The following is a 25,385-nucleotide window of genomic DNA, read 5'->3' as shown; positions in this document are numbered from 1 at the left end:
CTGAACATTTGGCGGTGTACATTCTCTGTGCTGTTGATTTATTTTACAAGATAGCCATGGCATCAACCATCCAACTGATGTCAGCATTTATGTAATAGCATTTTTTTTAAAGCATTTCTTATGTAACAGTATTGCCACTAATATCACAAGCTTTCCTTTCTTTTCTGGGTTTTATTAAAACTTTTTTAGATTAGTTTTTTATTTCTGTTGTCGTGTTTGTGTTTGTAATGTTATTACAACGCCTTGAGCCTACATTTTGTTTGTTAACAGCGCTTTATAAATAAAATTATTATTATTATTATTATTAAGAATGAGATTGAATGCTCCACTAAAGAAGTTCATTAATCTTAACTTGTTTCTGTGTTTATTCTCACATGACTGTCATGACTTTTCCTTTTTTATACCACTTTGTCCAGAGCTCAAATAGAGTAAAAAAAAATGTTCTAAAGTATTTAAATAACCAGAATTTGTGAAGGGCTAGCCCTCTAGTCAATTTTTTTCTTCTGGTAGTTAGGTATCATTGCCATCTCCATTGAACTCTTATTTTTTTTTAAAGCTTTGGCAAGTTAGTGAATAGGCTTTGCAAATTTTTCTGGCAGTTAATTACCTACACCTATCTACTAAAAGAAACTTTTTTTATTTTAACATTCACGAAGAGTTGGAGTCACAATGGGGGATATTTTAAAGTGTTTAAAAGAATCATTTATGTCATGGGACATGTGCTGTACTTTGTAGAGAACTGAAATACCCATTGTGAGGCTTGGTTAAGGTCAAGATTTATAATAAGAATGAATTCTGAGTATATTATAATATGTTACTCATTCTTTCTGGTGTTTAAAATTTTTTTAAAAATCTAGACGTTATGCTATATTCATGTACAGGCAAATGAATTGTTTTGTTTAAATATGGTTGCAGGACTCCAGCAATGACTGTCCCAAACTGCCTACTCTCATGCCACTGTTACTTCCCAGAAATAAGGTGAGAGTTTCTTTGTTTTTTTTTATCTTTAAAAATTGAATCTTTGAACTTATGAACTAATGTTCACTTTGATGTGTTTGTTTTTTTGATGAGATTCTGGGTTTTTGTATAGTCAAAAATTGAATCTTAGAACTTATGTTCACTTTGATGTGTATCAGTTTGTTTGTAGATGAGATTCTGGGTTTTGGTATAATTAAAAATTGAATCGTATGAACACTTTGATGTGTTTCAGTTGAAAATGTCAACCCCATGGCTGTCAGTTGTTGAACAGAAAGATGAAATGCCAGAGAAAATGAAATTGGCGAAAAGGTTCAAGCCTAGATTAAAATAGAACTATTTTACTAATGTATAGAAATGTTTGACTTTGTAAGACTTTTTAATGCTGTAAAAGTAAGTTTCTCTTGTTTTCAAAACTCTTTGAATTTTCTTTTCTCAGTTTGACCAATCTGAATGAAGAATATCAAGGCCATATGGAAAAAGCCAAAACCTGGCATCAAATTTCTTTAGCAGCACAGGTAAATAGAAACTGTTTCGTCAACCACCTTTCATCTCACCAAAAAATATTGGCTTTGACGTATGGTCATCCCCCATATGGGATATGTGCTGTGCCTAGTATAGCTGTTCAACAAAAAGCAATCCCTGTACTCTGTCCATACCTACTGGGGAGAGGCGTAGATGTTGAAAAGAGAACTTAAACTGACTAACAGTATTTAATAAAATACTCTGAAAGACACAAAGATAAAGACACATCCCTGGTCCCATATGCTAGGACAAATTTGTACAAATACTCCTTCTTCCCTAGTGCTATTAGAGCATGGAATGGGTTGCCTGAGCTAGCCAGGAAAACCAGTGACTTGGCAGAATTTAAGTCATTGGTTAATATGCATGACTAAATGCATGACGCGTAGGATGTAATCATCTTCTTTTTTGAAGTAACGTCTATATTAAATAAGATAAGATAAACAGCTGTCAGTGGTAATGTATGCACTCAAAATATGTAGGTCACAGCTGGGACTGTGTAGCTATGTGAAATACATCACTTTTCCCTAAACTTTGGACTGAAAGACAAACCTTGGTTTAATTATGTGATTTACATTTACTTGCACAAAGTTAAAATCAACTGTTAATTCAAAAAAATTAACTAGTTCTGCGCTATCTTATATCTCATTGTATGACTTTTCTATCATCTGTCAAGATTTCATTTCTTTGGGAAAACCCTAATTTTTTGTTTTGCTTTGTAAAGTCTAAAGCAGCTAAGGAGCGCCCTGTCACGACATCAAAACATAAAGTCAAGGTCAAGGCTGGAGACTCCCCATCCCAACAACGTGTGCCAGTAGACTTTGAGAAGGAGCTGACCCCAAGAACCATAAACCAGAGCCGAGAGTATTCTCATTTCATTCTGCAGGAGAGACTTGCTCAAGTGAATCAGAGAAAGAAAGATGGTCTGATTAAACTCTATCTTCCATACATACACTCCTAAGGGAGATCATTCCCAGTTTTAGCGTTCAATTAGAGGCGGATCAAATTATTGAAATTTAATAAATGTTTGCAATACATGCAGAATGTTACATTTAAATTAAAGCTGAGAAACTGTTAATACCAAAAGTAAAAACAGTGAAATGAGTAGAATTTTGTTTTTAAATACAGGCATTTTTTATCATGTATGTCATTGAGTAGTACCACTAATTCAGATGTTAGCTACATTCCCACATCAAAAGACAATTTGTATGTTATGATTAATGGCTTATCCTGAGGTCATCTTGCCTTGATAAGATGTATTCCAATGACAAGTTAATCATTCTAATAACAAGATCTGTTTTTTCGGGGGGTTTTTTTAATTAAAATATGTGTTTATGATAGTTACTGTTTATAAATATACTGGTGATCTCCCAATTGCAAAAATAACTCCAGCTCAACATAATTTAGTGGTGTGGTGGCTGAGTGTTAAAAGCACTGTGCTTTCAAACCAAGGGGTCTTGAATCTCAGTCTAGACTGGGGTTTTGATTTCAGGATCTTTCAGGATGCCCACCTAACTCTAATAGGTACTTACATTAGTTGGGGAAAGTAAAGGCAGTTTGTCATTTTGCTGGCCACGACACCCTTGTTAACTGTCTTGAATAGAAACAGATGACCTCTACATCATCTGCACCATAGATCGCAAGGTCTGAAAGGTGGACCTTTTTTTTTTCTACTTCACAACAAATTGAGAAACTTTGTATCTTCATTTTGTACATTTTATTCAATGTTTTTTACATATTCTGTTTGATACTAACTTAAAAATTAATGATCAAGCATGTTGAAAAAGTTTACTTTCGTGTTGAAGCTAAATCTGTGATATAGTTCATTTCTTAGTCATATAGATCTACTTCTATGCTAAGTATTCAAAGTTTCAATTGTTGAATATTCCAACCATATTATGTAATGGTGTAAATAAGTTTGGCTCTGTAATGTTTCTTTATTTTATTTATCTCAATGTAAAAGTGATTTATGTAACAGTCCAGCAGTCTAGAATGTTAGGTTCGTTTGTGGCCCAGCAGTACAAAAAATACATTTGAAGCTAGAAATTAAAAGGAAAAAGTTTGAGTAAAGATTTGAATGTTGTTTAAGTTTCAGTTGGAAATATCTTAATTTATAACTAAACTTTTCTTTTTTTATGTAGGTAATTAAATTTATGTAGGTAATTAAATTTATGTAGGTAATTAAATTTATGTAGGTAATTAAATTTATGTAGGTAATTAAATTTATGTAGGTAATTAAATTTATGTAGGTAATTAAATTTATGTAGGTAATTAAATTTATGTAGGTAATTAAATTTATGTAGGTAATTAAATTTATGTAGGTAATTAAATTTATGTAGGTAATTAAATTTATGTAGGTAATTAAATTTAAAAAAACAACTAAAAAAGCAAAATGTTGTTTTTGTTGAGTCTTATTCCTTGATCACCATTGTCAGTACTTGTCAGTATTATTGAAAAACTATATTAAAAATAGTTTAGAAAACTTCATTGTGGTTGAATAAAATATTTTAAAAACTTATTCACCTCTACAAAATCATCTCTGGGCTACTTGTGACAATGAAAGCTTTTGTTTTTTTAACCTGAGTGATATAACTTTTTATTCTTTATTAAATATAGTGCCTACATAATCAGTGTGACATTTCTCTCTCTCTCTCTATATATATATATATATGTATAATCTGTGTTACTCTCTCTCTCTCTCTCTCTCTCTCTATATATATATATATATATATATATATATATATATATATAATCTGTGTGACATGTATATAATGTTGATATTTCTTTATTGATTTTCTACGTATTTCCAAATGATTTTCTAAAAATAATTGTTAAATGCTTTGTGGGGACTATCAAAGTTCAACACTTATTTTTTTTAAATACACTGAGATTTTTGTTGTACTAAACACTGGCAGCCATGTTACAGACAACACAATACAACTGTGATACTTTGATATACATAAATGTATATATTATTCTAATACTTTTTAATGTATATACTGTCTTTATTATAGAGAGTGAGACTATTGATCTATAACAATGATTTAGTGATGCTTTTAAACTCTCTTTGCTTCTGTCAAAAATTTAAAAAAAAATATGTTGGTGTTAACCTTGTGAATAAATATTCTTTCTTTCAATCTGCGTTGGCCACATAGTGCACATTTTATTAGCCATATAGTGTACATTTTATTAGTCACTCAGCTTACAGATTACATATTTGGTCTATAAATTCTAAAAATAGTTTTAGGTGTATGGGTGTCACATTTTAAAGGATGCTATGTTCAGGTCTATGCTTAAAACTTTATTTTAGAATTAGACATTACCCGCAACCCGTGGGTCTTTATTTGCGCATTACTGTCGATATAGTCACTGAGAGTGTTTTGTAAACAATTAAACGAAATAATAATGTAATAAGTAAAGCGAATGTGTCAATGTAAAAATAGTGTGAATGAAGCTCTCAAATCAAAATAGCTAATAGGCTTAAATCCATTTGTTCAAATTAAAACATTTGCTTGTAGGCCTACATATATTTGATTAAAATTTGAGATGAATAGACTTAATTTTGTATGTTCATGTGTTACAGTATAAAGTAGATCTTGAGGTAGACATAGATCTAAATCTACACTAATCTAGAGTTAAAAATTGGCTTTTATAGAGTTCATTCTGTGTTGCGCATGCGCGACCTTTTTTCATGAATGAATATAGGCCTATCTCAACACGGCTACGCAACTTTAGCAAACAGCGAACGAATGTATTAAAAATGCTTTAGAAAAACAAATTTGAATGTTAATTTGATTAAAATATGAAATGAATGGACAATAATTAGTATGTTTATGTGTTAAAGCATAAAACTATCTTTACGAAAAGAAGTTTTATCATCTTAGAGTTCAATAAGAGTTTTAGACCTATGCCTAGGAATAGACTCAGTAGAGAGATGTGTTAATGTGTAACCATTTGGTAATGTCTAATGAAAGAATGTTCACCAGGAAATCTGTAGTCACAGATATCAGGAACTAATTTATGTAAACAATGCTTTTGAAACACAAAATTGAAGGTTAATTTTATAATATAATGAAATCAATGGATCTTCTTTTGTATTTTCATGTGTCAAAGTAAAAAACTATTTGCGCAAAGTGTATTTCTTAAAATTAGATCCAGGTCTAAATCTATTCGATCTTTTCTCATGTCAACATTGTAAACAAAGCCTAGATCCATAAAATACTATAGCTTTAATAGAGTCGGACAACTTTATTTTTTTTTGAGGGTCGTAAGTTTGTTTTAGGGCTACAATACATACACTACGGTCTAAGTTAGTACCCAAGGAATATTCCTGCCTAGTTTTATCAAGATTGGTCAAGCGGTTTTGATGTCTATAAGTAACATACATACATACGCCTCACATTCTACTTTATAATATAGATCATGATTTTAAAGTCTTTAAGAGAAAGGGACACAACTTGTGATGAGATAAATTGCTTTCAATGATAAGAATGATTTTCTAATCCCTCTAGTGTTTGAGAGGGAAAAAAAAATTGAAATGCTTTTCTAAACAATTTATTTTTTTAAAATGTGTATAAATTTATGTATATATATTTTTTAAGATATTTTCAAATGATGAGAGAAAGAGAAGATCATGCTTTAACTCTTACAGTGCAGTGTTACTCTCAGCAAGTAAATCCCGGAGAGCTTCATTTTTTTTCTATCAAAATAATTCGCACTGAAAGAGTTAAGCTTTGAAGATCTAATTATGACAGACAGACAGAAAAGAAGAGGCTTTACTTTTCAGGGCAAGAATACAAATGTAGCTCATCTAAGTGCATATTATTAGAGTCCAAATAATGAACACAAACTAATGACTAATTTTAAATCTCTAATGCAGAAGATGGCCTCTGTGGGAGGGCTGTAAGCTCCCAAAGTGGAGTCTTAAAAAAGCAACTTTAAACAATTTAATTATAACACAATTTTCAGGATTTTCTTTGCAATATGTTAGGAACCAAATTAACATGATGAATGTTATATTAAATTTATTCTGTTTAGTTTGTTTTTTTTCTTCATAAAAGTGTCTGCTAGATATTACGAACATTTTTGTATCAATCAAGAAAATTTCTGAACATAATTTTGAGGCTGAGGCAGATGTCTCCCCCCATCATTTTAATTGGTGAATATTCAATGTTTCTTTTGTCCTTTGTCTGGCTCCCCCCCCCCCCCCCCATCTACTCCTATAAAATAGCACATTATTGGCACTATTACTGATTACTCCATATGTCCCCCAGAGAGCCCTGCGCTCAATGGACTCAACGCTTTTAGTAGTGCCACGTTTCTCACTCAAAAGCTGCGGGCTTTTTCAGTGCATGGACCAAAGGTTTGGAACTCACTCCCCATTGATCTCAGACAGACAACATGCTACACCACTTTTAAGAAGAACATTAAGACCTACTTGTTTAAAACTTTTTTAGATTAGTTTTTGATTTCTACAGTCATGTTTGTGTTTGTAATGTTATTACAGCGCCTTGAGCCTACATTTTGTTTGTTAACAGCGCTTTATAAATAAAATTATTATTATTATTATTATTATTACTGCTTTATAAATAAAATTATTATTATTATTACTATCTTTGTATTCAAAGACAGTTTGTGACAACCTCAACATGGCATATTCTCAACAAAGATGACTTCATCTAGCCTTAATAAAAATGACTTTACATAGTTTTAACCAACATGGTTTGTATCCAATAAATCTTGATGGACTTTACAAATACTGTGCAGAAATAGCCTTGACAATCATACTGTGCAGAAATGTGTCTAACCCATATAAAAAGTGTAATCAGAAATGTGTCTAACCCATATAAAAAGTGTAATCAAAAATGTGTCTAACCCATATAAAAAGTGTAATCAAACTCCAAACAAAGTTGTTATGGACTTTATTCTTGTCTGACGTTATTGGAAAAGAAATATTAATAACAGTGTGTTAGAACAACATTAGGGCATCATCAGAGAACAAACTAAACAGTGAAGCATAGACCAGGACAGAACAGCAGTTTGTCAACTCATTGTTGACTGGGACTTTTTAAGATTACTACTTAACTGTGACACAGCTGAAGGAAACTCTTTGTCACATTGACTTTACATTACAAGTAAACAGATTGAAAAAGTCATATTGACTTTACATTAAAAGTAAGCAGATTGAAAAAGTCACATTGATGTTACATTAGAAGCAATCAGAATGAAACAATAAAATCCTAAGAAGAGAGAAAAAAAAAATGAATAAAATATTAAATAAATACCAGATGTTTATAAACATTTTTTTTTTAATTTCATGATCATACTAGTCAAAATGTTGTATAGGCCAAGTGAACAGTGTATTATATTTTGTGTTGAGTCCAGGCATGGAATCAAGTTTACAGTAGGGCAGAAAAAGAGTTATGAAATCAATATTCCCAAAGTGTACAGCCAAGTGTACATACAGCCAAGTGTACATCAGTCTACATATATACAAGTTATATATATATACAATAGTATGACCACTTCCTTTGTGCCAATAGCTGTACAGTATATCACATTCAGAGAAAACCAGTCTAACTAAACCAGCTGGGTTTTTAATACGCTAGAGGAAAGAGAATAGCAGTAAGAAATAACAGCAAGATGGACAATACTGTTGACAGTCAAGAATTGTTATATTTGATTTAAATATGGTATTATGGCCTTGTTCAAAAGTAATGGAAGATTACAGGATCTATCTGATTATGATAGCCCCACTGTGACCTATATACCATATATAACAATTGTTATAACAAAAAGATGGCCAACACTGAAAAAAAAAAAGGTAAGTTTAATATACCAGGTTGATGTAGGACTTAGCTTGAGATCTGTGTGAATCAAGGATGAAAGAGTACTTTTAAAACCCAGCACTTTGTTGTTAAATATACACAGAAAAATCTAATCCTGTAATTGTGTACAAAATGTACACTTAGTATTTTAAACTAGAGATACAAGATGTGGAATACAAGCTGCAGTTTAAACAAATAAATTAACATTGTTACACGAACCACTAATGAGTTTGGTCAAACTTGAGAACTATCTTGCTCTGACTTAGACAGTTATAGTTTCACACATTAACTTGTAAAGGTTGAAAGATAGTCTCCACAGATTTACTCTAGTGATTGCAACAATCATTCTAGAATTGAACTTTCTGATGTTAATTCAAGATGTAATGTTGAAGAGACATTGGGCTATGAAATGTAGATTTTGTGTTGCTTTAGTACAAATTGTTTGCTCTAATCATGTAGTGTTTGTAATGCACAATTGTAAAACAAATTTCCTCATGGATAATAAAGATTATTATTAAAGAGATATACTTGTGCCAACATATATGTTAAAACTTATTTTGATCAGAATTTCTTTTTAAGTAGAGGAAGAGAAGAAAAAAAAACACATTGCAAAACTAAAACAGTGACCTGAGCAAAGACAAGGTCAAGCCAACTCAGCAACTGGATATAGAATTCAGGCTACACAGCTATCTTTCAAAAATAAGAAGCCATCAGTTAATATATAAAAAAAAACAGTCATACATGATAGCTTGCAATTAATTACTCGGATATGAGTACATTTATTAATTTAATCCATAATAGATTTTCACCTGTTTTTTAAAATGTTTTTACAATATACACATTTTTACTTTTAGAATGTTTTTTGTTTAAATATTAAGTGATCTACTTCTGTTTGAATTAGATCAATGATAAATCATAAACTAAAGAGCTAGAGAATTTCAACCCAACAAAGCCTAAATTTAGCTAGTACAAGTCCTCAAGAAAACTTCTATCTAAATAAAAATATAAAAAACCCAAGAATATCTATGCCCAACTGATACCAAAAAAAAAATAAAAAATACAAAAACAAACAATGTGGGTGACTTTAAATGTCCTAACCAGTCAGTTTCTTTGTTAGCACACAAACTTAGAAGCAATGGTGATAACATAAACAAGTCTACAAATCCTGCAATCTTCTCAAGAACTCCTCACAACTTTGTTTAGAGATGACTGAAGGAGAACAGAGATATCTGAAAACTCAAATGCTAGACTCAATAAATACTGGTGTGCCGCAGTAGGAATGTGTCAAGTGTTATGAAGATTAGTGAATCCATTTCTGAGCTTTGTTTTAAAGTAACTGTGAAATTTAAAAAAATAAATCTTTCATCAGATTAATGTGACACAAAAATAAAATGTGTACTGTGATGAAGCGCAATAAAGGTAAGAATATAAATAGCTGGGTCTACAAGTGGATCAAGTCACCTGACACATTCTATAAGCACAAAGGAAAAAAAACGCATTGTCTTAAAAAAACAAAAACTACTAAGGTCAAGGTTATACCATAATCTTAGCACTAATCACAGTCTCGTCCAAAGCTGATTAGTTTACTCAAGACAATAATAAATTATAATAACTTAAAAAGAGCTCCAGACAATTTCTAAAGCTTATGTAACAATTTGTCCTGAAACTCAATGTTACAACACAACACAAGTTCTCTCAAATAAATGACCTTAATTTTTATCCTTTGAAATAGTCACCAAGAAATGTTTTTATTTGTGATCAGACTTTCTTCTATGCATTTGATCAATGGCATAGCTCCAGGATAAATCACACAAAAGTAACTCATTTATCCAGGCCTCTGACTTAAACAAATCAGCTACAGGTATACATTTACCCCCCAGATAACAGTATAACAGATTATGTGTTTTTTTGTGTTTTTCTTGATCTAATAATCCAAGTGTCAAATTCTTAAAAATTTATACTCAGAAATAAAACAAACCTTTTTAAATTGCACAATGAATCATTCATAAAAACTGAAATCTTTTCATCTGTGAACTCCAATAAATAGGCAACGAAACAAATAAGAAAAACAAAAACTAAAAGATGGCCTGAAACTTTGGGTTTCAAATGTGCTCCAGTAAGAATGAGCAACCAGTTATTCCGACGTGAGTTTTAATGACGCAATAGATTAGATTGTCTAAGTTATGATGTCCAGGCACAGTTCCAGCACCAGTGACTTTTAAAAGGATGTGAAGAAATGGTTCCGCCAAGCAACAATGCAACTCAAGCCAACACGTGAGTCAAGAGCTTTAACTCAGCCAACATGTGGGTCAGAGAGGCTACACTATCTGCACGGCTCCTTTACAAAATTTGCAGGGTAGAAAGTTTCTGTCTATAAGCGGGATCTGCTCCACCATGTGGGAGTGACCCAACTCTGTCAGCAGTGTCAGGATCTTGTGGGCAGTCTTGTCCTCTTCAGGTGGGAGCCTGAAGGAAGGGGGAGTGTGCTGGTGATGATGGTGACTGTGGTGGTGGTGGTGATGAAGGTGCTGGCCCTGGTGCATGTCATTATCTTCATCATCAGGAGAGTAGCCACCATCAGTCTCCTCTCTAGTATGTCCATTGTAGACATTAGACCTGAAAGAACAGACAAGTTCAACAAGTTCAATAACAAGACATTATACAATCTTATCTTATCTTACACAATACAGACGTTACTTCAAAAAAGATGATGATTATGTCATGTGTCATGCATCTAGTCATGGATGTTAACCAATGACTTAAATTCTGCCAAGTCAATGGTTGTCCTGGCTAGCTCAGGCAACCCATTCCATGCTCTAATGTGCCTTTATCTTTGTGTCTTTCTGAGTATTTTATTAGATTTTGTTTTTGTAGATTTATGGTTCAGTGCTTTATGTATAATTGCTACTTTACTTTTAAGTCTTCTCTCTTGAAGGATTTCTAAATTTAGTGATTTTACTAAAGATGTTACTCTAGTCATGTTCAATACATATGTAGACTGCGAATTTGAAACCAATAACGCCTATTTTCAGTTTGAACCAGCTACCCATTAAGTCTAAACAAAGAAATGTAACTAAATAAAAAAAAATTAATTAATAAATAAATAACCAAATTAAAGAAATGTAAAATATGTCTAGTTTTAACAAATATATAATTTTAATACCTTAGAATAAAAACAAAGTTTTAAAATACTGAATATCCCGGGTAGACCTTAAACACTGTGATATTGCAGCATCAGCACTTTCATTAAAAAAAATTTTCAGAAAATAAAAAAAGCCATACACATTTGGTACTTCACTTATGTTCTCGTTCTGATGAGACATAATGAGCTCTTCTTATATGGAAGTTAAAAAAAACTGATGCTTACTTCCTATAACTAACCTATTACATAAATACTGTAAACAATGCATCCTACCGCAATAATAAATAATGTGACTCATTGAACTACTAGAACTAAATAGTGAGAAGTTTATTAAAACAAAGACGAAGCTAATATGTTTTGTAGTACTTGGGAAAAGTTGTATTAGAAAACTGGTCAGCAAAATGTTTTAATCCTGATAAAAAAAAAAGGTCCCTGACCTCCATTCGAAATTAAAACTAAACCTTGTTTGACAAATTGTTCAAAATATAAATAGTAAGACTTTCAAGTTATATCCAACAATCAGATGTCATAGGGATGCAACGAAATAAAACGTAGAAGCACTGACCTATGTGCAGGATGTAATGCTGACTCTTCTGGAGAGCCCAAGGACAACTGTGATGGTTCAGAGTCTGGAGTTGATGCCCTTTGTTGGCCACCAACAATGGGCTCCACCTCACTCTCAGTATCACTCTCTGAGCTGGTGTAGTCTGGCCAATCTAGAGGAGACAAAACAAGTGAACATGTTAATTATACACATTGACCAACAAGTTCCAACTGTAAATACATTTATGAGCTGGTGTTGACTGTGGACAGGCAAAGAATGTTAATACATTTGGATACACATTGACAAGTTCCATCTAGAAATACATTGAGATTGCAGGGGATGCTGGTTTACTTTTGAATTGTCAAAGTTTCAGGTAAAAAAGAATATGTAAGTACAAAAAGTCTTAAAGACTTTGTTTTGTAGTGGTCATCACTAAAGTAAAACACGAACTGTCCAGTCCAAGATTGACACACAACAAAAAAGCACAAATAAAAATCAACACTGAACAAATGTGCTTGGCTTCCGAAACAAGTCTCAGGTTCAAATCTTGGTGAACACTGGGATTCTCAATCTTTAAATTTTTAGAATACCCCTGAAGCCACCCAACTCTAATGGGTACTAGACATTAGTTGGGGAAAGAAAAGATTGATCATTACGCTGGCAATACCCTCTTACAAAATACAGACATTACTTAACTCCTTATCTCCATAATTATTTCCAAGTTTTGACAGAAGTGTTCATTTTTCCCATTAGTACATTCTACCCTGTTAGGATTAAACTTCAACAACATTTTTTGTTTGTTATCAGAAAATGTTACTTTTGGTCTAGAATTATAGGAGCATAATTGCTCCTTTTTATATAACACAAATTAAAGTTTATAAAAGCAAACATTAATTTAATGGGGTTAAATCAATGATGGTATCATTAATTAGGAGAGAAAGAGTTAAAAAAGAAGATGATTACGTCCTACTCGTGTACCTTCGTTAACCGTCAGCCATAGAAAAAGATGAGCTGTACATTATCTGATCTATAGATCTCATGGTTAACCGTCAGCCATACAAAAAGATGAGCTGTACATTATCTGATCTATAGATCTTATGGTTAACCGTCAGCCATACAAAAAGATGAGCTGTACATTATCTGATCTATAGATCTCATGGTTAACCGTCAGCCATAGAAAAAGATGAGCTGTACATTATCTGATCTATAGATCTCATGGTTAACCGTCAGCCATAGAAAAAGATGAGCTGTACATTATCTGATCTATAGATCTCATGGTTAACCGTCAGCCATAGAAAAAGATGAGATGTACATTATCTGATCTATAGATCTCATGGTTAATCGTCAGCCATAGAAAAAGATGAGCTGTACATTATCTGATCTATAGATCTCATGGTTAACCGTCAGCCATAGAAAAAGATGAGCTGTACATTATCTGATCTATAGATCTCATGGTTAATCGTCAGCCATAGAAAAAGATGAGCTTTACATTATCTGACCTATAGATCTCATGGTTAACCGTCAGCCATAGAAAAAGATGAGCTGTACATTATCTAATAATAATAATAATAATAATAATCTTTATTATCCGTAAGGAAATTTGTCTTACAATTTGTGCATTACACCAAACAAAAAACATTATCTGATCTATAGATCTCATGGTTAACCGTCAGCCATAGAAAAAGATGAGCTTTACATTATCTGACCTATAGATCTCATGGTCTGAAAGCTTTGTGTTACATTTATCATGTTAGAAAAAAAACTTTAAGGTAGTACTCACCATTGTTGTAAGAGTTCAAAGTTCCATTACTCATGGCTTGCTGGTGTTTCTGTGGCTGCTGGTGCTGTGGCTGCTGTTTCTGGGGGGAGAGTTTGGTCTCCTGGTTGTAGCTGTGCAGCATGTTTCTCTCCCCTAGTAGCTGCATTACTAGAGCCTGCAACTCACCAAGCTTGTCCTGACAAGTCAGAGAGAGACACCCATCAGTTTTCATATTTTTTTTTTACATGTTATTTCAATAGATTTGTTCAATTTATTCTAGATCAAGACAGATGTTAATATTCGGTCCTTAAAGAAATACTAAAATTCCTTTTCATTAATAGAGAAAGAAAAAAAAGCATTAAACTTGTTAGGCTTGTGATGGTAAAAAAAAAAGGGTTTGCCTAATAATAATAATAATAAGATTCTTCCATTTTCATCAAAGATGAACACAATCACATGAACTCTAAAATTGTTGTGAAGTCTGATCTTCAGTTTAAAAAGCCAATCACATTAAGTAGGATGGGTCTGCTATACATTTTTTACAGATTTTGTACAGATCTTTTTTTTTTTTTTTGCATAGTATTTTGAAACAGCTCCACGCTATGAGGAGCAATCATAAGATAGCATGGGTGCATGGATAATGATTGAGCAATCCTTGCTTTTGAGAATATCTTTCATCTCCTCTATTTCTATTGACCCCCTTCAGAGTGCTCTCTTCACAGTACAGCTTGTCATAAAAAAAATTGTTTTGTGTGGATCAGAAAAAGGTATTCTATTCAAAAAGGGTGATTAAGAGAATACATAGAGTCAAAACAAAACTCTTACAGCAGAAATGAAATCTAAAGTAGCAGAAGTGAAATCTAAAGTAGCAGAAGTGAAATCTAAAGTAGCAGAAGAGAAATCTAAAGTAGCAGAAGTGAAATCTAAAGTAGCAAAAGTGAAATCTAAAGTAGCAGAAGTGAAATCTAAAGTAGCAGAAGAGAAATCTAAAGTAGCAGAAGTGAAATCTAAAGTAGCAGAAGTGAAATCTAAAGTAGCAGAAGAGAAATCTAAAGTAGCAGAAGTGAAATCTAAAGTAGCAGAAGAGAAATCTAAAGTAGCAGAAGTGAAATCTAAAGTAGCAGAAGTGAAATCTAAAGTAGCAGAAGTGAAATCTAAAGTATAGGATCATATTTACCTGTAGCTGTTCTCTATCTCTTGCCAACTGTGAGATGTAATCATTTTTCTGGGATTCTCTCTGCTGAAGTAGAGCCCTCTGGTGGTGATACAGGGAAATATACTCTCCTGAACAAGAGACAAAATAGTTTTAATTGAACCTTGTAGGAAGAAACAGCAACTTTTAGACAACAAATATTACTCTGAAAATATTTAGATTTCAGAAGTTAATGTTAAAAAGCAATGAATATACTTGATACATTTAGCAATTATTTATAAACATGACAATGAAGTATAATTTTTGCTTGAGAAACTGGATACACTTGAGGCAGAAGTATTGCCAGCTTGTGAACTAAGATTTTTTGGCTAATTCTTTATCACTGCTGACAGCAATCCTCTTTGCCTCAAAGCCAGATACACCACCACACAAAGCCATGAGGAGTAATTTTATGCATGAAGCAGAACATGTTAACAGAATTTTAGAATTATTATCCTTTGCTTCTGGAAACTTTTGGTCACAACTAACTTGTTGACATTGCTGACATTTAGCTTCTTCAACATATTTTAGAAATCAGTACAATTAACAACATTCAGTCAAGTTTTCAATATTACGAATGAAATGTCTCATGTTAACAGAAGGAAAAAAAATATTGTTGCCAACTTTTTTGTGTAACATCCTCAGCACTTGGTCAACTCTAAAATACCTATAGTGTCTGTCTCCCCTTGTAATTGTAATACTAAGTGTTCCAACTGGTCAGCTTTGTCCGACAGGTCAGCCTTGTCCTTCATCACATGCATGTACTTCTGCTGTATCATCTCCATGGCATTCTTCAGCTCATTGTACTCTCCCCTGCTGATCTTGTCACTGTCTAAGTTATCTGTCCCTGAAGTGAAACACAAATAATCTCAACAGTTCTAAAAATAGGTCATCTTAAATAAAATGACAATAAAAAAATTAAAGCCAACATCAGCAGACATTTAGAATACACATTCGAGTACTTAAGCTTCAGAAGTTAAAAAAAAAGGCTAAGAAAACGATCATGAATCTACTCTCTATACTTTATCAGCTGGTATATAAAACATAGATATCAGATGATTTAAAAACATAGCTAAAATAGGATTTAAAAACATAGCAAACAGAAGATTTGAAAACATAGCTAACAGATGATTTTAAAAACATAGCTAACAGATGATTTAAAAAACATAGCTAACAGAAGACTTTAAGACATAGCTATTAGACTATTCAAAACCTAGCTAACAGAAGATTTAAAACTTAGTAGAGGACTCACATCATGTGACTAAGCAAACTGAATAAACTTTGTTTCAAGATGAACTTTTGGCTCAAGGCTATCAAAGGTTATGACTTACTGGTCTTAATGAGCTCCTCATTCAAGTCTGCTATCTTGATGCCCAGATTGTCAGACAGAGCTCTTTGTTCTTTCAGACTGTCATAAAGTTGGGCTCTCTCATTCTCTAACTGTCTGATTGTATCTTGGAGAGACTGAATCTAGCAAACACAAACATGGGCAAAACATATTCAAAATCTCATTCACCAGTTTATTCTTGTTTAAAATGATCTTTTAACAGAATTTTAATATCTGGTTGAAAGCTTGCAAAGAACTACAGAAAATAAATTAGACTAGTCTATGCCATTTCATTGCTTTTTCAAGGAGTCCAAACAATTTCTTTTTAAAGAGCTTCAACTTTTTTCTTTTCTTCTTGAAAGCTTTCAATTAGTTATAGTATAAATATTTAGACTAAAAATATTTAGACTAAAAAATGAAAGACAAAAAAAAAGGCTTTAAAATTTTCAATTTCCTTTTTCTATATTTCTATTTGTTAAATGGTGCAGAGCTCTGCTGGTGAGGTTTAGGGAAAATACTAAGCTCTGACTGACATAGCCCCTGCACGCTCGTCTGGTGTAGACACTGTGTCTGTCGGGGTCTATAGCTTATGCTGAACTGATCAGCCGCTGCCCTGGAGACTAGTTAAGGGTCAAGCCATTAAAATTGCCTCACTCCACTTTCATGGATTAAACCCTGCTCATACGAGTGAGTGGCTGAATTAACCGGTCTTTGATTGTTTTATAGTCCAATGTTAATGTCTGGACTGTTTTCACTGCTCGCTCTAAGGGGCTACCCAAATCTTCTCCCCCAGGAGGAACCCATACTTATTTGTTAAATTTTTTTTTTAATAGAACATCTTTCAAGCTACAGTATGCTTAGTGCTCTATGTTTCTATCTCTTTAGTGAGGGGTGAGGGGGCATCTACGAAAAGGTTTCCATGCTGCCTTTAGAGGCTTAGCAATCACAATTCAGCTAGATTTAGGTTTTGTACTCTAGCTTTCTTGACAGGTAGCAAAGCAGTTTATGTCTCTTGGCCACACCTCCCACCCTTTTGTGAAGTAATCGAGATGACTGGTAATATTTATTTCTACCCTAGTGATACCAAGAAATGAGCTGCACTAAGAACTCACAATTTCATCTCGAGGATTAGCAGCAGACTCCTCTCCATTCTCCTGTTTCAGATTAGATACAGACTTGACCTCTGTGGCCTTGATTAACATTGTTCTGAGTTCACTGTTCTGAGTGGTCAGTGCTTCCATCATATCCTGGGAACAACAATATCAATACACATCACATATGCTTCATCCAAGGTATTTTAACATTCAAATTGTGTTCTAATAAATACTCAGGTGTTTCATAGGTCTGTTTTCACTACAGCTTCTAATATATAGGTTAGGATCAACTTTGCTTAATCTGGACATCAACATTGCTCCATGTTTCATATAATCTACAGACAGTGATTTTCCTACCCATTTAATGAGCTCATCAAAACAGTAAGTCTGAGAGGACAAACTGTCAACAAATTAACTATTATTTACTCATAAATCTATTCCTAGCAAGTTTTGAGAACCACTTTACCTGGGCAGAGGTCAGTTCATTCTGCAGTGTATCCACCAACTGGGCCTGGGCCTCGTAATGCCGTAACCTGTCAGACATCTGACTCTGTTGATATTTCTCTATCTCTGCAGCCTGTGTGGCCTGGGACAGCTCGGAAATGGATTGTTCTTTGTGACTCAGCTGGTGGGGAAAGGAAAATCCTTCACATCATTTCTTGACAACAAAATTTGTAATTATCAGTAGAGACTGTGATCAAAAGAACTGATGGACTAAGACTTGACTAAATGTACAACTATTGTGAACTAAGTAAAATAGTAGAGTGACATGAAGCCATAAGATAGTTAGTCACTATGCCACCATCTGAGTTGTGTAGTGTTTCTCTTTGAGGAGTAAGACTATTTTATTAATCCCCAATCATCTTCAACTCTATTTAAGTGAGGGCTTGAGAGGCTCAAATCCTCTTTTGCAAAAGCCCTGGACAAAAATCCCGCTGTTTAATGTAGTGCATACATGTGACCATACAGGTCAAAAATTTATCCCTATGAAAATGTGCTGTGATTTTTTTTTTGTCAATTAAAAACAACATTCCACAAAAGAGTACAAACATAACATACAGGAAAGTTCATTGAGTGACTACACACAGACATCTTGATCTTTTTTTATACGCCCTAGTCAAGCAGTAGGGCTAATACAGTCTGACATATAAAAGATCAAAGAAGTTGCCTAATTCCTACTGGTTCTGCATTTGATTCTAAATACTGAAATGAAAACCTAGACAAACTGATGCAGACAACTTGTTTCATGAACTCAAATACAGATGAAGATTAGTCGTGAAACATTTTCTAGTTATAAAAAATTTGGTACAAAATGTTTCGGCTATGTCATTAAAATAGTATTCAATAGATGAACAGCACTAACTGTTGCTCGCAGCTGAGTTATCTCATCCTCCTGCTGAGCTAGTTTGGCAGACAGTTCATTCACAGAATGTTGTTCTGTCTGGAGTTTGGTCACTAACTCCATGTTGTCCTGACTCTACAAATAGAAATGTACAACATAGTTCAAATAACAACCAAATACAAAATGACTTTTCAATAATACAAATAACACAAAATAAAAAATTGACTTATATTCTATTTATTCAATTAGTGTAATGGTTTACTAATAATTCATTCTAATTCAAAGCTAATTCTCTTTAAAATATACTCTATTTCAATAAAAAAAAGTGTATGTTTCAGCTAGCATCATATCTCCCTTTGGCTACCAGAATTTAAACAAATATATATAGTAATTACAATAGTGATTACATTTATGGTATATTGCAACTAGATGCAGGGTCCCAAAAAAAACTGTTCTTTTCAAATCAATTGTTTCCTCTTAAACTGAATTCTGGATTGTGATTGGAAAAAAATCTCATTTCTGATCATTAGCTAACTCAATGCAAAACAAAAATACATTTTTTATTACGACACATTAGCATCTCACTGTCTCTAAACACAGTTTGAAATAAACGTCAAAAAGCAAATCAAGCGGACCAGAGTGAGAATGGACCTCTAACTTGAAGGTATATGAGAGCCAGACATCTGGAAGCTGACAGGTGGAAGACTATTGTTTCCAGATGGACCATCACCAACTTTGGTACACCAAGCAGATGGGAAAGATGTGGAATAGTTGCCTGGAAGAAGATGGTTGGTGCCCTAGACAGGACCACAGCAAAGAAGATGATGTCCCAAAACATTAATTTGGCAAAGTAATTACAACCAATAAGCAGGGGGTTACTTATAGCAACCATAAAAACCACGAGGCCAAAGATAGAAGTCCACGAGGCAGAAGATATATAATTCACTTGTTTTTTAGGCCTATGGTTACATACGGTGATATGTAATTTCCACATGATATTTCATAATACATTAGGGAACGTCTACAGTAAAAGTTTAAAGTCACTTGCCTAGGAAATTTTTATTTCGTTTTTACATTCAGTTATTGTTTACTTTTTTCCCCCTATTTTTATTCATTTGGTACTTAAGAAATACCTAGACATTGTTGGCTAATACCCACCATCTTAACAAATCCCTGTTGAAGCTCGGCCAACTGAGACTTGAGCTCTTTATTCTGGGTCATGGCTCGGCTCAGTGCTGTCTTGTCACTCTGTATCGACTCCAAGAGTTGAGCCTTGTCTCCTGCTTGCTCCCCCAGTTCTTCGAGTGATCTCTCAAGTGAGGAGATCTTGTCTTCTTTCTCCTCTAGCAGTCTAGTGGAGACACGACATTCACACACATTGAAAAGCAATACAGGAAGACATTTCTTTAAGTTAAAAACAGAAGTATTTTTCACTGTCTGGAGTTAAAGTTTAAAACATTAAGTGTTCTTCAATATCTGGAGTTAAAGTTTAAAACAATAGTGCAGAGTTCATCTGAATGCTAAAGACAATAGAATCGTCATTATTTAGAAGTAATAAAATCAAAATTGGTTTTGTAAAAATAGTTTTGACTGTAATACAGCAAACTACTGCCAGCAATGTCTGTTCAACTAAATAGGTGTAATGAAATAAAGGTCTTATGTATCCTATATGAGTGGAACCCCCAACTGCTGAAACCAGATTTGTGTATGAAAGGCAAACTTAGTCCATAACTGGAACCCACCTGCTCAGCTGCATATTGTCTCTGACTTGAGATTCTAATGCATCAGTTGCCTCCCTGACATGAGACCTGAGTTTGTCGAGCTCTTCTGTTAGTTCTTTGGGTACAGTTTGTGTAACTAGAGGGGCGGCGGGAATACTGACGTCTTCTGGAGATGACAACAACCAGATTACAACGTTACTTTAATTACTTTTCTGTTCATAAAAGATCAACTAAACCAATAATGTGAATCTGAAAAACTGATTTCATTCTATAAGGAAAACTTAAAGAAAAATCATTGGCGTTTTTTTTTGCCAGTATTTCAAAAGAACTATATTTGTTTCTCAAAAACGCTGGCCTCAGCTAATGTAACTTTACATAACTTTTGACTGGATTACTGAGTTTTTAAATTGATAAATACATTTCTAACACAAAAAAAAAACCCTCTTAAAATGGTGGGAAGCGTGGTCGAGAGGCCAAGTGCGCTTGAACTTGACTTGGCTACCTAGAAGGGGGCTCGAGGTTCGACACCCGACTCGGGCAGAGTTGTGTTTACTGAGCGCTTAAAGGCAGCACGGAAAACCAACTCCTAGATACCACCTCCCCCCCACTGGTCCACAAATGAGATTGGACCAAAAGCGCTCTGAGCATGCTATAAGCATGAAAGTAGCGCTATATAAAAGCTATAATTATAATAATAATAATTATCTTTAAACTTTTTCCAAGAATTAAAAATTAGAATTATTTTTTTTTAAATGAAAGTACTCATAAAAAAATCCTATACATAAGCTCAGAACAATTTTCTGAAATCCTGCCCAACACTTACCCCAGAATTAGATTTCAAATGAGTAATTTTTTTTCAAATTGTTCTGTGGCATTTTACGTCTCGTGAGACGATCTTTTCCCTTTGCAACTTCTTGTGTGACTAAAGAGGCCAATCCTTGATACACAGCTGCGATCACAGGTTGGGCATATAAAATCACCAGGCGCCATTGCATTTTCACCCTTCTTTCTGCTTCTGTTGTGTATGACATCTGCAATCTGTGACCCTTCCTTTATGCTCTCTCTCCATGTGGATCTGTCCAGTGCCACCTCTTCCCAGTTGCCAGTGTCGATTTTGAAGAGCTTCATGTCGCGTTTGCATACATCCGTATAACGTAAAAGTGGGCGACCAGCGGCTCTCCTGCCTTCAATTAGATCGCCATACAGGATGTCCTGTGGAAGTCGACCTACTGGCATTCTACGAACGTGGCCAAGCCAGCCAAGGCGTCTGCTGCTGATAACAGAGCGGATGTCCTGGCATCCTGCTCTATGTAGCACTTCCTCATTTGTTATCTTGCCACCTTATTTTAAAGATCCGCCTTAGGCATCGGAGGTGGAAGACATTCAGCTTTTTTTCCTGCCATGAGTAGGTTGACCATGTTTCACTTCCGTACAGCAAGGTGCTCAACACACAGGTCCGGTAGACTAGGGCTTTAGTACTGCTAGTCAGCAATATGTTGTCCCAGACTCTTTTCTGCAACCGTGACATGGTGGCCATTGCCTTGGCTATCCTGTTGTTTATGTCTTTATCCAGTAGAGTGTTGTTGGATATGATGGAGCCAAGGTAACAAAAGTGATCAACAATTTCTAGTGGTTGGCCATTAATGCTTACTTGAGGTGCAGTGTTTGTGTTTTGGACAAGTATCTTAGTCTTGCTTTGACTGATGTTTAAGCCGAACTTCTGGCAAGCAGCAGATAGTTTGTCAACCATGGACTGTAGCTGAATATCAGAATCAGCCACAATAGCTGCATCATCAGCATACAGGAGTTCCCTGACGAGTAGCTTCCTAACCTTGGTTTTTGCCCGCAGCCTTGATACATTAAATAGTTTTCCAGAGGATCTTGTATGGAGAAACACACCTTCGTTTATGTCGCTGTACGCATAATGCAGTAGACAGGAGAAGAATATGCCAAACAGAGTAGGTGCGAGCACACATCCCTGCTTGACACCACTGCAAACCTCAAAAGGTGCTGATTGGGCTCCATTGAATTTGACAGTACATTTAGTTTCCTCGTGAAAACATTCAATTAACTTCAGTAGTTTGGGAGGGCAACCTATTTTCCTCAGGAGTTTGAAAAGGCCACTTCTGCTGACCATGTCAAAAGCTTTAGTCAGATCGACAAAAACAATGTAAAGGGGTCTGTCTCTCTCTCTGAATTTCTCCTGCAGTAGTCGTAGAGAAGATATCATGTCTATAGTGGACCTACCACTCCTGAATCCACACTGAGACTCTGGGTAGACTCTAGAAGCTATCACTTGCAGCCTGGATAGTGCCACTCTAGCAAAGATCTTGCCCACTATACTGAGGAGAGAGATACCCCTATAGTTGTTGCAATCACTCCGATCCCCTTTGTTCTTGTATATTGTGACTATAGTTGCGTCACGCATGTCCTGTGGGACATGACCTGTTTCCCAACAGCGGCAGAGGAGAATATAGAGTTCAGGGAGCAGGAGTGATTCGTTGACTTTCACTACTTCCACTGGGATACCATCACTCCCAGGAGATTTTCTATTTTTTAAGCAGTTAATGGCTTTTTTGAGGTCACTAAGGCTCGGAAGCTCATCTAGGCATTCCAGTACTGGAAGATCTGGTAGAGAAGCCAGGGCGACATCGTCTACTGTATTCTGTGTGGCATAGACTTCGAGGTAGTGTTCTGTCCATCGTTCTAGCTGCTTGGTTTGATCTGTAATTTTTTCTCCTGATTTGGATAGAAGGGGGGCAGGCTTAGACACTGCTGGACCCAGGGCCGCTTTAATGATATCAAATCATCATCATCATCATCATTCCTTTGAGTTCCTCATGGAACATAGGGCCTCGACATAAACACGCCACTCTCCACGGTCTCTTGCTAGCTTTTTGATGGTGTCCCAGCTCTTCCCGGTCTTCTCTGCTTCTTCAAGTACACTGCGTCGCCATGTTCTTTTTGGTCTTCCTCTGCGTCTTGTTCCCTGGGGGTTCCACTCTATGGCCTGCCTAGCTCTGTTGCTGGTATCTTTTCTAAGGGTGTGACCAATCCATCTCCACTTCCTCTCTAAGATCTGCACTTCTATATTTTCTGTCCACTCATCTCCCACAGTTTGGTGTTTTCTACTTTGTCATACCAGTGTATATTTTAGGATATTTCTCAGGCATCTGTTGATGAAGGTCTGTATTTTTTTGTTGTGGCTTCAGTTGTTCTCCATGTTTCAGAACCATACAGTAGGACAGCCTTGACATTAGAATTAAAGATTCTTAGTTTAGTCTTGTTTGAGATGTAAGGAGATTTCCAGGTTGGTTTTAGCTGTGTAAATGTCTGACGTGCTAGATTTATACGGCGTTTAATGTCTTCATCTGTTCCACCTGATATACTGACTACACTCCCAAGGTATATAAAATTTTCTACTTGGTCTATTGTCTGAGAATCCAATACTATGTCTCCACTTTGTTTATTGTTTACTTTAAGTACTTTAGTTTTTTGGTGGTTTATTTTGAGGCCTACTCTTTTTCCTACTTCGCTTAAAGCTGTGACCTTTTCTTGCATATCCTGTAGTCTGTGTGATAATAGGGCTATGTCATCAGCGAATTCCAGATCTTCCAGCTTTTGTGTGAGAGTCCATTGGATTCCTTTCCCTGCGTTAGAGTAGGCTTCTTTTGTGACCCAATCCAGTACTAGAAGGAACAGGAGTGGTGAAAGAAGACATCCCTGTTTGACTCCTGTTGTGACTGGAAATTCCTCTGACAGCTTGCCACAGTGGGTTACTTGGCAGGTGAAACCATCATAAAGGTTCTTGATTATGGTTATTATTTTATTGGGGATCCCATAATGTCTCATTACTGTCCAGATAGATTCTCTGTCGACACTATCAAAAGCTTTTTCAAAGTCAACAAAAGTTGCATAGAGAGGAGATTGCCATTCGACACATTGTTCTACAATTATCCTGAGTGTAGCTATTTGGTCAGCACATGATATCAAATAGAGCTTTGCTATTTCCTGAGTGGAGACTGTCTTGGATTCTGTTGCAGGTATCCCTCCAGAAGTTGTTTGCACATTTTCTAGCCATTTGTTTTGCCTCTTTATTAGCACTTTTGAAGGCCTCCAGAGATTTTGGATTAGGCTTTGTCTTGTGAGCGAGGTGTGCAGATCGTTTCAAATTGTATCAGCAATTTAATTAGATACAGTACAAATAGAAAAAAACTGTCATTTGTAACACATCTAAATGACTTTATAAATAGCAATGTCAACTGACCCAGTTTTTTCTGCAGTTCAGTGATAGTTCCCTCTAACTGGTGTTGTGTATTCAGTAATTGTTCTCTTTCTTCTGTTAGCACTGTGATCTAAATGAACAACATTAGAGTTATAGAGAATATCAAGTGCACACATTTTTGTTTTGAAATTGTATTGTATTTGTCTATATATTTCAGGAGATTTGTATGAGTTTTCAAAAGATTTTAATAATTTCCAGATATTTCCAGGACTTTTTCGTATATTTTGCAATATCAGGAGATTTCCAGGAGGCAGCGGAAAATCTGTTATAAGTTATAAAATGGTTTAATTTAATAATTTATACACCTAGAATTAGCGCGGGTCCTATGAAAGTATGGGGCACACTGCGAAAGCATAGGCTGCAGTGGCCTAAGGCTGACCCTGAAAAATAGCGGCGTACGCTATACCACAGAGTAGTGTGTATCAATGATTGAGTCTATTCCTGGACTCACCTGTTGAGTCAACTGTTGTGCCTGATGACAAAGTTGTTCTGTGTAGCGCTGATACTGTTCTGTGACTTGATCTCTCTCGAGCTTCAGCTGCTGAGTTAGGTCTTCATGCTAGAAATATAGCAAAATACAACTCAAGTACACACACATAATTTTTTAGACAATATAATTCACACCTATTATGTGATGTTTTGATTCCACAAAAAT

The 25,385-nt window shown here is 34.8% G+C and overlaps 2 protein-coding genes across 5 annotated transcripts in view; one reads left to right on the top strand and one right to left on the bottom strand.

Moving 5' to 3' along the window:
• The window catches only part of LOC106064618 (tetratricopeptide repeat protein 28-like), a 30,667-nt gene extending 26,968 nt beyond the window's left edge, over nucleotides 1-3,699 (top strand). Inside the window, exons 27-30 of the mRNA XM_056040535.1 lie at nucleotides 916-978; nucleotides 1,211-1,287; nucleotides 1,415-1,493; nucleotides 2,222-3,699. Coding sequence (XP_055896510.1) covers nucleotides 916-978; nucleotides 1,211-1,287; nucleotides 1,415-1,493; nucleotides 2,222-2,458 — 456 coding nt within the window. The 3' untranslated portion in view covers nucleotides 2,459-3,699. The remainder of the gene's footprint in view (nucleotides 1-915; nucleotides 979-1,210; nucleotides 1,288-1,414; nucleotides 1,494-2,221) is intronic.
• A 3,703-nt stretch (nucleotides 3,700-7,402) lies between these two features.
• LOC106067009 (golgin subfamily A member 2-like) overlaps nucleotides 7,403-25,385 on the bottom strand; it is a 38,230-nt gene continuing 20,247 nt past the window's right edge. For all 4 annotated transcript variants that reach the window (XM_056040538.1, XM_056040540.1, XM_056040539.1 and 1 more), the window contains 13 exons: nucleotides 25,182-25,289; nucleotides 24,713-24,800; nucleotides 20,467-20,611; nucleotides 19,883-20,075; nucleotides 18,746-18,859; nucleotides 17,849-18,007; nucleotides 17,401-17,535; nucleotides 16,293-16,431; nucleotides 15,629-15,808; nucleotides 14,947-15,053; nucleotides 13,791-13,965; nucleotides 12,032-12,182; nucleotides 7,403-10,940 (listed from right to left, as the gene is read on the bottom strand). In XM_056040538.1, coding sequence (XP_055896513.1) covers nucleotides 10,643-10,940; nucleotides 12,032-12,182; nucleotides 13,791-13,965; nucleotides 14,947-15,053; nucleotides 15,629-15,808; nucleotides 16,293-16,431; nucleotides 17,401-17,535; nucleotides 17,849-18,007; nucleotides 18,746-18,859; nucleotides 19,883-20,075; nucleotides 20,467-20,611; nucleotides 24,713-24,800; nucleotides 25,182-25,289 — 1,992 coding nt within the window. In that variant the 3' untranslated portion in view covers nucleotides 7,403-10,642. The remainder of the gene's footprint in view (nucleotides 10,941-12,031; nucleotides 12,183-13,790; nucleotides 13,966-14,946; nucleotides 15,054-15,628; nucleotides 15,809-16,292; nucleotides 16,432-17,400; nucleotides 17,536-17,848; nucleotides 18,008-18,745; nucleotides 18,860-19,882; nucleotides 20,076-20,466; nucleotides 20,612-24,712; nucleotides 24,801-25,181; nucleotides 25,290-25,385) is intronic.

The sequence above is a fragment of the Biomphalaria glabrata genome, chromosome 9, assembly GCF_947242115.1.
Source record: "Biomphalaria glabrata chromosome 9, xgBioGlab47.1, whole genome shotgun sequence".
Lineage (NCBI taxonomy): Eukaryota > Metazoa > Mollusca > Gastropoda > Planorbidae > Biomphalaria > Biomphalaria glabrata.
Note: the sequence above shows the minus strand (reverse complement) of the source record. Positions and strands in the feature narration are given on the sequence as shown.